This window comes from Lepidochelys kempii, chromosome 12 (genome assembly GCF_965140265.1).
Source record: "Lepidochelys kempii isolate rLepKem1 chromosome 12, rLepKem1.hap2, whole genome shotgun sequence".
NCBI classification, from domain to species: domain Eukaryota; kingdom Metazoa; phylum Chordata; order Testudines; family Cheloniidae; genus Lepidochelys; species Lepidochelys kempii.
The window spans coordinates 5,390,638-5,404,038 of record NC_133267.1 but is presented as its reverse complement, the minus strand read 5'-3'; the positions used below and the strand labels follow the sequence as shown (position 1 = coordinate 5,404,038).

The following is a 13,401-nucleotide window of genomic DNA, read 5'->3' as shown; positions in this document are numbered from 1 at the left end:
GATCAGCAGTAAAGTAGTTAACTCTGAGCCCTAACGATGATGGTTTAATTGTTAGCCCTGCAGTGAGGGGAAGGGCTGTCTCCCCAGCCTGAGCGGCTGTTTCAGGCTGAGGGCAGACTGGGGAGACAGCAATGTAGCTGCACCCGTTTCCCAGATCTCAGGGTGACGTCATGGCCACTAGGGCTGGTGGGGGCAGCTTCTTACCCTGAAATGAAAGCTGGGTTCCTGGAGCGTCATTCTGCAGTGAGCAGCCCATTTCCCAGTGAGTTCTGAGGCTACAGGATCCCCCAGGCCCTGTGGGAACTGGCTCCCCTGTTTTCAGGTAGCCTGTGCCCTGGGTTTTGTTGCATTCCCAGCTACCCCCAAGGCTGAGAGTTAAAGCAAACCCATGTACTCAGGCACCTTAACTCTGGAGCCCTTCCCGTCTACCCACTGGCCTCTCGCGTGCCTGCTTTCCCCACGGCCAGAATGCGACCGCCTCTGGGCTGTCGGTGGCAGCTGTCAGCCGTACGTAGCAGCCTGGCACATGGGGGCAGGGGAACAAAGGCAGCACGGTCTCAGCTGGGAACTGCAGTGTGACCCCGGCCCTGGGGATCACTCGAATCACTAGGCAGGAAGACTGGATTGGCGTGTTGGCAGCTTTCGGGGGTGCTGCCCGTCGTATGATGGGGCTGGGAGTGTCAGATGTGGCGAGTCCACTGGGCCTCAGAGGGGGCAGTGTGGTGATTTACAGGGTGTTTCAGAGCTGAGCGGGATGCCTGGGTTTTCTCTGCTCCGATGTGGGAAGAAGGAGCTGGGGACACCAGGGCTTCCTCATGCGCAGGAGCTTGGATGTCTGGCCATGCCGTCCCGGCAGCGGGAGGGGAAGGCTGCTGGACCTGGGTGGTTGTAGGCGGCTGCTGGCCTGAGACACCCATGGCTCTGCGTACTGTATGGTGGGGTGTGTGCTCTGACTGAGGGGCGGAGGGTCCAGGCATGCCAGCAGTCCTGTCCCGGGACACAGCTGCCCCTGCTAGACATGTGCACCGTGGTCCTGTGCCCTGCCTGCATGTGGCTGGTCGCAGACATTGGACTCTCTTTTGCAGAGCTCGCTTCTTGGAAAACCTGGCTTCATCCCAAAAGGAGAGGCTGTCTGCGATGTCCAAGGGGCGGCTTGACATCCTCGCTGAAGCCATTCCAGGGGGCGGCCAGCTCAGCCTAGAGCCACCCCCAGCAGCAGGTACACAGGTCCCGTGTGCCCGGTGAGTGCCATGCAGCCCAGAGGGGCAGTGTGCCACCCCCAGCCGGGCAGTGCCACCTGAGAAGGCAGCAAATTTGCTGTCACTGCCTGGTCACTTCCAGCCCCTCCCTTCCCAAGTGACTGGGAGCTGGGCTGCAAGGTCTCCTCTCAGCCCCCTCCTTCCTGGGGCCTCTGAGCACGTGGGGGGCAGCGACCCAACTCCAGTCCTGCTGTGGGCCTTGGCCCACTGCCACAATAGACATACTGGTTCCCTGCGGGGTGGGGGTGCTCCGGACAGCTTGCAGGACGGCAGGGCCTGGGCAAGACACACTCAGACACGCAGCGCATGGGATGTGGGGCTGGCTGTACAGGTGCCAGTCAGGCCAGTGGCACCTCCATCCATGTCTGCGTGAGCAGCCGCCAGATGCAGGGAGCCCCTTCTCCGCGAGAGGAGCGGGACCCGACCACTAGGAAACGCCCCACCATTGCGAGGACTACACACGTGCACTGGCTATGTGCAGCCCTGGCATGGGTGGGGCGTGGGGTGTGTGACGACCCAGGCCACAGGGGCCAGCCCGCACTCTCTCCCTTGCCCCTGCCCTGCCCGCAGGCGCCAGGCTGCCTAACGACTGCTGTGTCCGGGCTGCAGGGAGGCTGGCGCTGAGCGAGGAGAAGGAGCGGAATGAGACGGCGAACAAGCAGGAGCCCCACGTGCCATCAGTCGGGATCGCTCCGGGGAGGGACGAGAAAGGAGACGGCACATCAGGCAAGGACTTTCCCTGGGACACCCTGTGGCCAGATGCTCCTGCAACCTCCATGGCCCCCTGCTCCCCTCCCCAAAACACGCCTGCTTCTGTGACTAGGGACCCAAGGGACACCACCTTGAACTGCCTGGCGCCTCCCAGATCCCCCTGCCGCTCGCCATGGCTCTAGCCAAGCGGCTGCCTGTCCTGCCACCCCAGAGAGGCGCATCTAGTACCAGGAGAGCACTTCGCTGCAGCAGGAGTGCACTGACCTCGGGGGGCCCTGGGCCAAGGCTGTGGCAGTCAGTGAGAGCCGGGAGCCGGGGGAGCGTAGTGTAACTCCCTGGCTGCAGAGTTGAGTTCTCAGACTCAGAACAGCTGCTATGGAGGTGGCTGTCTGGCCTGAACTCTGCCTGGGGGCAGGTTTTCCATGACTCCTTCCCCGCCCCTTGTCCAGCAGTGGGCCTCGCAGTGCAGGAGACCTGTGCCTCTGAGCCGGGACAGTGTGCAGGGAGAGGCCGCCAGGCCAGCGATGAAGAGTGAAGAGTGCTGGGTTGCAGGGAGGCAATGGCACTGTGCCCATGGGAGGGTGAATGCTCTGGACACGCTCTGTCCTCTGGTTCCTCCACAGGGCGCTGTGTCCCCGAGCGGGAGAGCACTGATCCCTGCAGCACCATCTCCTCTGACAAGAAGCTGATCCATGACATGCTGTTTGCCAATAGCCAAGTGGCGCCGGAGCGGGACCTGCTCTTCCCGGAGGCGTCAGCCTCTGCCCAGCACCAACGAGTGGCTGAGGACCAGCCGAGCCAGGCAGAGCTGCAAGGCGGTCGGGACCTGGAGAACGCTGGGCCCCATGGCAAGGCCCCTGACAGACAGGTCTCTGGCGCCCGGACCCGGCTCCCATGCACCCAGGCCAGCGTCGAGGCAGAAGCCAACGCTCAGAGCATGGGGCGGGCCCTCCTGAGCCCATTTAAAAAGGACTCTGAGTTCATGTGGGATCGTCTGGAGCCCAGCCCCATGTTGCTGAGGATCAAAGACCTGGACTTCTCAGACCTGGGGGAAGAGGAAGACTTTGATGCCTTCGAGCAAAAGGCAGTAGGAAATGACTCTTTCCATGTACCTCCCCCACCACCTCCTGGCACTGGAGCACTGGCTATGGGAGGCCTCATGGCTCCCCCACCACCACCCCCTCCCCCCGGTTGCCCTCCGCCTCCACCACCCCCTGTTCCTGGCTGCCCACCCCCACCCCCTCCTGAGTTGCTGGGCTCCCCTGCGCCAGATGGCCGCTCCCCTGCCAAGAAGAAGAAGAAGACGGTGAAGCTCTTCTGGAAGGAGCTGAAACACCACAGTTCCCACGCTGGGGCTGGCCGGTTTGGCCGGGGCACCGTGTGGGCGTCCCTGGAGAGAGTAGAGATTGATGCGGCCAAGCTGGAGCATCTCTTTGAGTCCAGAGCGAAGGAAGTGCTGAGTTCCAAGGTATACAGCAGGTCGGGGGCCAGCAGGCCAGTCCTGGCGGCCTGCAGTGGGTGGCGGGGCACTGTGGGGTGTGGTCCAAGAGCTGGCTGCCATAGCATGTCTGCTGAAGCAGTCCGCGCCCCTCTCCCTGCTGCTCTGTTGCTTAGAGAAGGTTATTACAACTATTTCGCTGTCTTCACTGAGCAGCACGCAGGGCTCTCTGGGAATGGTGGGTGTCTCGAGCCCATAGAGGAATATTGCTGAAGCATGCGGGATGCTCCGTGTGGAGCAAAGGCCCTGGATTAGCTGGGTTTTCTTTGTCACTCCCTTTCTCGTCGCGTCAAGAGGAGGGTGGTCCTGCTGGACTTCCCGGAGCCTGGGGCGGGGTCACAGTCCTGGGCCTGCAGTCTGAGCAATGCTCAGACACTGCACCTCTGGAGTAGTTCTTTTAGTTCGGTGCATCGAACGTCGTAGGAAAGCACCCTCCTGGGTCATCGATCCAGTCCCTGCTGGCACATGCAGCCTGTGGACTAGTAGCCCTTTGGGAGGAAAGTGGAATGAATTCAGCTTCTCAGAGGAGCGTAATACACAACAAGAGGAGAGGATGAAATTCAGCTCTGCTGGAAGTGAGCTAGTGGATCCAGGCTGCCCTGCACAGACAGATCCTGGCTCCGCAGGACCCATTACAGGAGAAGTTTCTGTAGCAGACAGTCTGTTTGGGGTGCATGCTGCTCTTTCTTGGTAACTGACCCCAGAGAGGGGATCCACTCCTCTTCCTCAGGGCCAGTCGAGCAAGAGAGCCTGGGCGCTTTAGTGTCCCCTCACTGGAGAGAGAAGGGGCCCAGTCTCTCCAGATGCAGCTCGTTTTGCACCTGGCATGGCCAACGGCATCTCTGCCAACTTGAGCCAGAGGAGGTGCTGGAGATGCTGGCAATAGTGGAAGTGCCAGAGCTCTGCTGTGACCCCTACCAGCGTGCGAGGCTGTGCTCTGAAATGGCAGGTGCTGTGGGGTAATCTCCTCACCCGCGGGGGTCAGGAAAGGCCTTACTTCTCCTGGGGGTAGCACTGCAGGATGCCCTGGGTGCATGGGAGAGTGGGGAGGGGGAGCTGCCTTCGCCAGATCCTCTGTGTTGACACTGATTGGAATAGCTCGGGGGCCTGCTGGGGAAATGTGGCTGTTTCAGGGTAGCCCGTGCGCTCCTAACCTGCCTTTCAGCCCCTTTTCTTCCGTTTCCCATTGCCCCCCCCCGAAGAAGGCTGCTGACGGGAAGAAGTGCACGGTGGTCCTCGACCCCAAGAGAAGCAATGCCATTAACATCGGCCTGACGGTGCTGCCACCCACTCACATCATCAAGACGGCCATTCTCAGCTTCGACGAGTTTGCCATTAACAAAGAAGGAATTGAGGTGAGCTGCAGCCATTCCTCCCACGAGCCGTTTCTTGGTAGTAAACGTTTCCGAGTAAAGAGCAGATGAACTCCTGCCCCAGAAGGTCACCCTGCCCGAAGCCTGTCCCAGGCCGTACTGTGTTTCTCCTCAGCACCCCTGTGTGTGGGGCAGGGCTGTTGGCCCTGCCATGCACAGAGAGGCTAAGGGACTGGCCCAAGGCTGTCTGTGGCAGAGCAGGGCATTGAACCCGTGTCCATTGTGCCCTGGCGCTGGACTGGCTCCTGTAGAGGCCAGCAGCACTCCCTGCCTGCAGTGTTCTCCGACAGCACTCCGGCTCTAGGCCTGTGCGTGCCACGCAGGTTTTCACAGAGCCTAGATTAGATCGTCTAGTCTGACCAAGCCAGAGCATTTCACTGTGTGATTCTGCCTGCCCCAGCACCCTCTGGAGCACAGCTCTTAGAAAGAGAGGCCCAGTCTTGATTTAAAGACTGCAAGGGACAGGGAATCTGCCCCAGAGCTAGGTCACCTGTTCCAGTGCCTCGTTATCTTCATTGCTAAAAAGGTGCACCTGATTCTGGTCTGAATTCTGTTGGCCAGCTTCCAACCACTGGCTCTCCTTCGGTTTTTATCTGCTCGGCTAAAGAGCCCTTGAGTGTCAGAAATCTTCTCCCCATTGGCCCAGGAAGCCACCCATCCAACATTCTGCTAGAGGAGCCTTAAATACCTTAAATAATTATCCTGTCATTCCTTAGGGACATGGGCAGGGGTGGCTCCCAGGCTCAGTCCCCAGCTCGGGTTCCCCGTAGTGCATTACCGACGCGGGAGGAGATTTCTGGGGAGAAGCAGCTGCTGTTAGGAGCGTGGGAGCTGGTGCGTTGTCTTCCCCAGCCTGTGGATGCTGCTATGTTGGAGAGTGAGAGTCCAGCACGGGCCCTGCGTTGTTCTTTCCTGACATCCTTGTGTGACAGTCGCTGCATCTAGATGGTGGTTGGGCAGCCCCAGCATGGAGCTGGGTATTCGTGGGTTCTTTGCAAACAATGTCTACCCCAGGCTGGCTGACTAGTCTCTCCCAGCCCTTCTCCAGCTCCAGAGTTCATCACATCTCATTGCATTTTGGTTTTGCCCTGGGCTTGGTCCGTGGATGCCTGTGGTTTGGGGAGGATGAGTGGGTGCGTTTCTCTGGTTCCCCCACACACTCTGTCCTTTGCTGCCATATGGCATAGTTTTGCAGGAGGGGTGCTTGACTGATTGTTCCCTGGTTCCCCACTAACAACTAACAGTCCCTTGAAGGAGAGCCCTGCGTCCAAGCCCTTGTGAAGGCAGACTGGAGATGGCTGGAGAATGCTGTAAGACTGCATCCCCGTCCCCTTTGCTCACAGCAGTGCTCGCTCCCAGCCAAGCCCCACTCCCGGCTCTGCCGGTCCTTGTATTCCCTTCTGGCCAGAGTGAGCAGAAAAGCACCCGTGCACCCCCAGGGTATCGGCACTCCAGAGAGTTATTCTGCTGAGACCAAGAGTGTGCAGGCCTGAAGGCTGTTTGGTTGTCCCATGCCCTGTTGATGCTCGTCCCGGTGTGGGGTGGGGAGGTGTCAGTACTCTCCCAGGTGGGCATAGCTAGTCCAATGAACCATGATGTGTGACCCTTTAAGGCTACCACTGAGACCAGCTTGACACAGGACTACTGGTACTGCTCTCTGTTTGGGCAGCTAGTCCTGACCTGCTGCCTCGGATGTGCGGCTCCTTGTGTCTTACAGAAAATCCTGAGCATGGTTCCCACTGACGAAGAGAAGCAGAAGATCCAGGAGGCGCAGCTCACCAATCCCGATGTCCCCCTGGGCTCAGCCGAGCAGTTCCTGCTCACCCTCTCCTCCATTAGCGAGCTCACGGCTCGGCTCCAGCTGTGGGCCTTCAAGCTGGACTATGAGAGCATGGAGCAGGTAATGGGGCAAACCCCAGCCCACTGACTGTTTCCCTGGCAAACCGGTTGGACCGTGAACATCCCTGACCTTTGGGTTTGGTAATGCAGATTCCCCTGGGCATTCCCACTGGATCTCTGCACCCCCCTGCCATGCCTGGGGACCTGGGCCGCATACATGTATCCTGTGGCACTTCAGTCCCTGCCTGGTTTGGATAAGGGCATGGTACAGCCACGCTCAGCAGCTGTAGGCCAAGGGCCCGGTCCTGCCCTGCAGGGGCTGGCAGCCTGGCTTTCCAGGCGTGGGATTCCCCTGGCTCGGGTGAGTTCCGCGTCTTTCATGCTGAATCCAAGGCCAGTGAGTCCATGCGGAGCTGCCCTCTGTCCCAGGGCGGAGCGGAACCCGGGTTGGCTGTGGCTAGTCCCTGGCTCCCCGACAGAGTGGTGAGTGCTGTCGTGAGGTGGGATGTACACGGGCTGGAGCTGGGCGTTGCTGATTTACCAGTCACAGCAGCTGCACCTTTCCCTGTTCAGGAGATTGCGGAGCCTCTGTTTGACCTGAAATTGGGGATGGAACAGCTGGCCAAAAACCAGACCTTCAGGTGTATCCTGGCTACTCTGCTGGCCATGGGGAACGTCCTCAACGGATCCCAGGTGAGGGGTAGAGGGAGGGGCCTGGGGTCTCCTGCAGCTGCCAGCGCAGAGCTCCTGGGGGACGAGGTGGCTGCCAGCCGGGGCTTAGAAAGAGATACAGAGTCCCCAGCTGATGGGAGTTCCTGGGCTGCCAGCGCAGCTGTGTGCCCAGACCTGTGGCTGTGCGTAAGAGAGCAGGCAATGCGTGCAGCAAGGAACTTAGCACCCGGGGCTAAGGTGCCAAGCTAGGTGGGAAATACTGGGGGGGGCTGGCTGCTGAGGGGGCCGGTGCATGGTAGCAGGGGGGCCTGCAGGGTCGCGCCCGGTGGGCTGATGGGGCTCAGTGCGGGGGGCTGGTCTGTTGCTTTGCTGCAGAACACACCGAGATCTTGCCAAGTGAAAATCCATGCAGGGAGGTGTAAGGGAGAGCAGATCGGAGGATGGAGTCCGCTCAGTCGGACTGGAAGAAACTACTAAGGGGAATGGTTATCTGTGGAATGATGGTGCTAGGGCCCGTCTGGGATTGTGCCAGGTGCTGTACGAACACATTGTGAGAGGCAAACCCTGCCCCCAAGAGCTCATGGGCTAAACAGACAAGGCGTGGGAGGGGAAACCGAGGCAGAGAGGGGATAGCCACGCAGCAGGTCGGCGGCTGTGCTCCCAGTCAGCACTGTACCCGCTGGACTACACACTGGTGTCCAGGGAAAACAAAGTGGGAGTAGACTGTGTGCAAGGCGGCAGTGCCAAGCTGTGGGTGGTCCAGCTGGGATGCTGGGCCGTAGCCGAGCTGGGAGGAAGGGGGTACAGAGAATGTCTGGAAGGACGTGGGGTGGGGTTAATCAGATCAAATAGCTTCAGCCTCCAGAGGAGCAAATGGTGTAGACACAGGGCTTGTGCATCACCCCTGCCGGGGAAGGCCACGGGCCTGGGACTGCAGCTGTGAAACTCAGCCGGAGCTAGCATCGGAGCAAGTGGGAGCCCGGCGGGAGAGGCCCGGGGCAGCATCAGCTGCTGGGAGAGGGCAGTGGACTCCAGGAAGCAGCAAGGAGAGGTGACCCGGGCTCCTTTGGCTCTGGCTGAGCCTGCGTTTGGGTTTCAGAGCCGGGGCTTCGAGCTGAGTTACCTGGAGAAGGTCTCGGAGGTGAAGGACACCGTGCACCGGCAGTCCCTGCTGCACCACCTGTGCCACACGGTGGTGGAGAGGTTCCCCCAAACCAGCGACCTCTACTCGGAGATCGCAGCCATCACCCGCTCAGCCAAGGTCAGACGCTTGTCGGAACCAGCAGATATTCCAGCTCCCCCGCCACTGCCCCCAGCCCTGCCGACCCAGGGAGCGACACCTGAGTCTGGCGAGGCTGCGTGGCTTCTGCAGGCTCCGGGGGGGACGGACGGACATGGGGGTCACGTGGGGACGCAGGGCAGCGAGGGGATCCCGAGCGCAGCACGGCCACGGGTACATCTTCACTCCTTCCTCAGGTTGACTTTGACGAGCTGGCAGAAAGCCTGAACCAGCTGGAGCGACGGTGCAAAGCATCATGGGACAGCCTGAAGGCCATCGCCAAGCACGAGACCAAACCGGGCCTGAAGAGCAAGCTGACGGACTTCCTGAAGGACAGCTCCCGGAAGATCCACATTCTGAAGGTGGTGCACAGACGCGTACTCCACAGGTCGGTCTGCCTGCTGGGTGCAGACCCCCTGGTCCTTGTCAGGCTGCCCTGGCAGGGCAGGGGTCCAATGGGGGTGGGCGGAGCAGAATTTGGCAGGGGGGAAGGGGTGAACAGGGGTGACAGGGAAGAAGGCTGGGGGGGGGGCGGGGAGCATTTGACTGGGTGGAGGGGAAATGTTCCTTATTCCCAGTGGAGTTGAGAGTGTTCCCAGCCCTGGGGGGGGGCAGGGAAGTGGAAGTGGGGTGGGGGGGAATCCGGGCTGGTTCTAAGACTCCCCCTCCCTTCTGGCAGTGGTTGTCAGGGCGGCCTGAGGCGGCTCCAGGTGCAGGAGGGATCGGGGCTGGGTCGTGGGCCCCCATGTCCTCCCCTCGCCCCCAGCTGCTCCGTCTCTCGGCAGGTTCCGCTCCTTCCTGCTGTTCCTGGGCTACCCGCCTGCGGCCGCACGGGACACAAAGGCAACGGGGTTCTGCCGGCTCCTGCGGGAGTTCGCCCTGGAGTACCGCACCTGCCGAGAGCGCGTTCTGCAGCAGCAGCGCAAACGGGCCGCGCACCGCGAGAGGAACAAGACCCGGGGCCGGATGATCACGGAGGTACGGGGCTGCCCTGGAGGACCGGGGGGGGTCTGCTGAGCCCGATGCCTCCCCCTGCCCTCATGCTGGCCGTCTCCTCTCTCCGCAGATGGAGCGATTCTCTGGCATGGCCAACAGCCCTGAGGCAAGCCCCTCTCCAGCCATCGGGTCTGCCAGCCCGGAGCAGCAGGTGGATTCAGGCCACGAGACCATGAAGAGTGTGTTGAGCTCGGCTGCAGAGCCCCACAGCCGGCGCAGCAGGGCCAGCCGAGGTAGGGGTGTGTGGCCAGCCCGGTGACTCTGCACCTTGCCCCGTGGTGGTGCCGAAGGGCGAGCCGGGCAGCCGCTGACATGACCCTGACTGCATCTCTGTGGCTCTCTGTGCAGGCCCCAGGCAGCGGCTCAGCTGGGAGCATGCCAGGGCCCCGCACTGTACAGAGCCCGGCTCCCTCAGGGCACTGGGCTGTGGGCGCGGATCCCACCCCACGCAGCTGGGAGCATGCCAGGGCCCCGCACTGTACAGAGCCCGGCTCCCTCAGGGCACTGGGCTGTGGGCGCGGATCCCACCCCACGCAGCTGGGAGCATGCCAGGGCCCCGCACTGTACAGAGCCCGGCTCCCTCAGGGCACTGGGCTGTGGGCGCGGATCCCACCCCGTTCCGCTGGCTCTCTGCTCAGCATGGTCTGTTCTGCAGCTGCTCCTGGGCCTTGCTGTATTTGTGGGGCCTCAGGCTCATTCCTGCCCATGCCCCAGTGCTGGTCTGTGAGCAGCCAGGGACCCTCGGAGGTGCTGTCTACAGGAATGAAAGGCCTTGTGACACAAACTGCCAAAACACCCCCTTTCAATGGGAGACGTGCCCCTGGGGGTCCTGCCATCCTGCACCCTCCACACAGCTTCTAGAGGACAGGATGCTGGGGGCCCAGCCGGTCCTTCCTCTCTGGGGCACGACTCTGGGGCCCTGGCTGACTGCTGGCTCGCTGCCCAGCTCAGCGCTGCTGGGCTGCCCCATTTGTGGGGCCCCTTGGGATCGGGGAGATCGAGCTCGATTACTGCTGGGCCAGCTCCCTCTCCCTGCAACGGGGCTCACTTAGGGAGAGGTGGGGTGCAGGATGCTCCCCAGCCAGGTACGGCCCCACACCCCATGGGCCCCAGAGCACTGGCCTGAAGTCGGGGACACCACACGGTCCAGTCCCCAGCTGCAGGGCACCTGGGCGTTTGGTGGGAGCATGGGGTGTGGGAGGGATAAACAGGTGGGGAGCCAGTGCGGGGACGGGTTGATGGGGTGCAGAGGAGAAGCTGTTGCGGGGAGGAACAGCTCAGTGGTTTGAGCATTGGCCTGCTAAACCCAGAGTTGTGAGTTCAATCCTTCAGGGGACCATTTAGGGATCTGGGGCAAAAATTGGGGATTGGTCCTACTTTGAGCAGGAGGTTGGATTAGATGACCCCCTGAGGTCCCTTCCAGCCCTGATATTCTATGATTCTGTGACTCTTGGGGATGACAAGAATTCGACAGTGGAGGGAGGAGGTGGTTGCTGCGGGGTTAGCTGATGGGTTTGGTAGTTGGCGGGGGGCGCGGCAGTAGGGCAGCCATGGGGGAGAGGTGGGAGCTGGCAGCTGCGGGAAGGGAAGCAGCCAAGTGGCCATGGGCAGATGCTCTGGCTGTGGCAGAGGGTGTGGCTGGGAGAAGGCTGAGCTTGGCAGGGGGATTGGCTGCTGCACACCAGCTGCTCCGATTCCTTGGCTGATGTTCCTGTTCTCCCTGGGCAGGCATGGGCCGGTCAAGCCCCTCCAGTGGCTCCGTGCCCCAGGAGGACAGCTCTGGCTCCGTGGCCGATGCCTCGGATGAAATCATGGATCGCCTTGTGCAGTCTGTCACGCACAGCACCGGCCCGCGGTCGGGCGCCGCCAAGGAGCGCAAGAGGTCACGTGTCAGCCGGAAGTCCCGTAAGTGCCATCCCCAGGCCGAGCCTGCCACGGGGCCAGGGCCGAGCCGTGCCATGGCACTGCTGGGCAGGAGAAGCTCTGCCAGCCAGGGCGACTGCTGGGAAACTGGCATCATGGTGTCTGGTCTGACCCGCCAGGCCAACAGTCTTCACATGCAAAGCCTGTGGGAGGCAGAGCCAGGAGCTGTGCAGGGCCTGGTGTGGGCACTGTCCCGGTGCTGCTGCCAGCCCGTGCGGGGGAGCGTGCAGGGGGCAGACCCCAGGGCTCCCACCATTGGCCCCAGCTGGCTGGTGCTGTGGGGCCGTGCAGGCTGGAGGCTGTCCCACTCCTGCAGAGCACGGTGTGGCTGGCCCAGAGCCCACAGAGCAGGCGGGGGCCCCTGGCGGCTGGGCTGAGCGTGTGGCCATGTCGCAGTTTGGGCTGGCTTGATGGAGCCTCCCCCTGTGGCTGTTCAGAGCAGGGATGTCCTGTGATGTCGGCAGCAGGGCCCTAATTCTTGCCTTTTCCCCCAGTGAGGCGGACTCTGAAGAGCGGCCTGAGCGATGACTTGGTGCAGGCCCTGGGCCTGGCGCAAGCTCCCGGCTTGGAAGTGTGACGGTTGCCGTGGCCAGCGGAGCCTGCCTAGAGCCCGCGATGTCCCACTCCCAGAGCGAGCGGGGCTGTGCGCGCCCTGAGCGGGAGCCCGGCCGGCCCAGGACAGCGCTCTGTGGCCTGGAGGAAGGCACTTGCCGGGCAGGGCCACTGCTTGGGGAGCCCCGAGCCCCTGCCCCGGGGCTGCAGCCCAGCTCGCCTGGCACCGCTGGAGCCCCTCTGAAGCCTCGCCTGCTGGTGCCACGGGATGGGCACTCCCACTACAGTGGCTATTGCTTCTCCCCACCCCCAGCGTGGGTCTCCCTGCATCCTGTCCCCCGCACCCTGCTCCGTGGGCCCCCCTGCCGTCTGTCCGTCCTGTTTTCCTGCTGTGGGGCCGTGCGCTGAGCAGATTTGCTCTGGGGAGGCTGGCATTGGAGCCCTCTGCGGGGAGCTGGCAAGTGGGACTCGTGCTGTGGGTTAGTTCGGCTGGGCCCTGCAAAGAGACGCGCTGGCTGCAGCAGGGGCTCGGGCATGGATGCGCTGCATGGCACTGCCATCGTAACCACTCCCAGCTCCCGGCCAGCCGCTCCTGGGTGCCACCCCGTCTCCTTGGGTTTGCCTCCTGCCTTTCCCCTTCAGGTCGCTGGGTTCCAGGGCTTCTCCGAGACTTCCCAGGGTCCCGCTAGGAAGTGAGTAGCATTTCCCTGGTGGTTGACCCCTGCGTCCTCCCAGGGCTCCCGGCCCTTCCTGGGCGCTGGTGATGGGAGGCGGCTCTGGGCGGGGTCTGCGTGTGCACTCGCTGAGCAGTTCATGGAAGCCCCCGTCTCCTGGGGGAGTCGCACCCGTTACAGTGAGTCGGGTCGCGTGTGTGCTCTCGTCGCCCTCCAGCAGCACGTGGGTTGTGAAGGGCCCAGTGCAGTCGCTGGGGACGGTGCCAACTGGACTGAATAAAGACGCCTGCCGTTCACTGCTGCTCTGCGGTCTCTTTTCAGTCCGGCCGGGCAGGAGCCCAGCTCTCCTCTTCCCTGCCCCTCCCAGCTGTGTCCAAGGCCAGCGGCCCACCGTGTGCAGGGAGCTCCTCCTCCCGCCCTGTGTTTCAGCCGCTGGGCTCGTTGGCGTGGGTGCTGTGGTGTGGTCCGGGGAGGGCAGGTGCTGTGGCGAAGGGCGTGGGGAAGGCCAGGGCGCGGGGGGATGTGCTCCAGCGGTGCCCGCTCCAAGCAAGCGGGGTGTGCAGCGTGTGGCACTGTCCCCCGCCCCCAGGAAAAGCCTCCTCCAGGCTGCCCCTGTTCTCTGCAG

The 13,401-nt window shown here is 62.5% G+C and overlaps 1 protein-coding gene across 1 annotated transcript in view; it reads left to right on the top strand.

The window, feature by feature from the left end:
* Positions 1-13,072, top strand: part of FHOD1 (formin homology 2 domain containing 1) — a 63,347-nt gene extending 50,275 nt beyond the window's left edge. The window contains exons 12-23 of the mRNA XM_073307286.1: positions 1,086-1,219; positions 1,869-1,985; positions 2,594-3,438; positions 4,671-4,823; positions 6,559-6,741; positions 7,254-7,373; positions 8,452-8,613; positions 8,829-9,019; positions 9,417-9,609; positions 9,698-9,860; positions 11,356-11,532; positions 12,045-13,072. Of these exons, the coding sequence (XP_073163387.1) occupies positions 1,086-1,219; positions 1,869-1,985; positions 2,594-3,438; positions 4,671-4,823; positions 6,559-6,741; positions 7,254-7,373; positions 8,452-8,613; positions 8,829-9,019; positions 9,417-9,609; positions 9,698-9,860; positions 11,356-11,532; positions 12,045-12,127 (2,521 nt within the window). The 3' untranslated portion in view covers positions 12,128-13,072. The remainder of the gene's footprint in view (positions 1-1,085; positions 1,220-1,868; positions 1,986-2,593; positions 3,439-4,670; positions 4,824-6,558; positions 6,742-7,253; positions 7,374-8,451; positions 8,614-8,828; positions 9,020-9,416; positions 9,610-9,697; positions 9,861-11,355; positions 11,533-12,044) is intronic.
* The last annotated feature ends 329 nt before the right edge of the window (positions 13,073-13,401 follow it).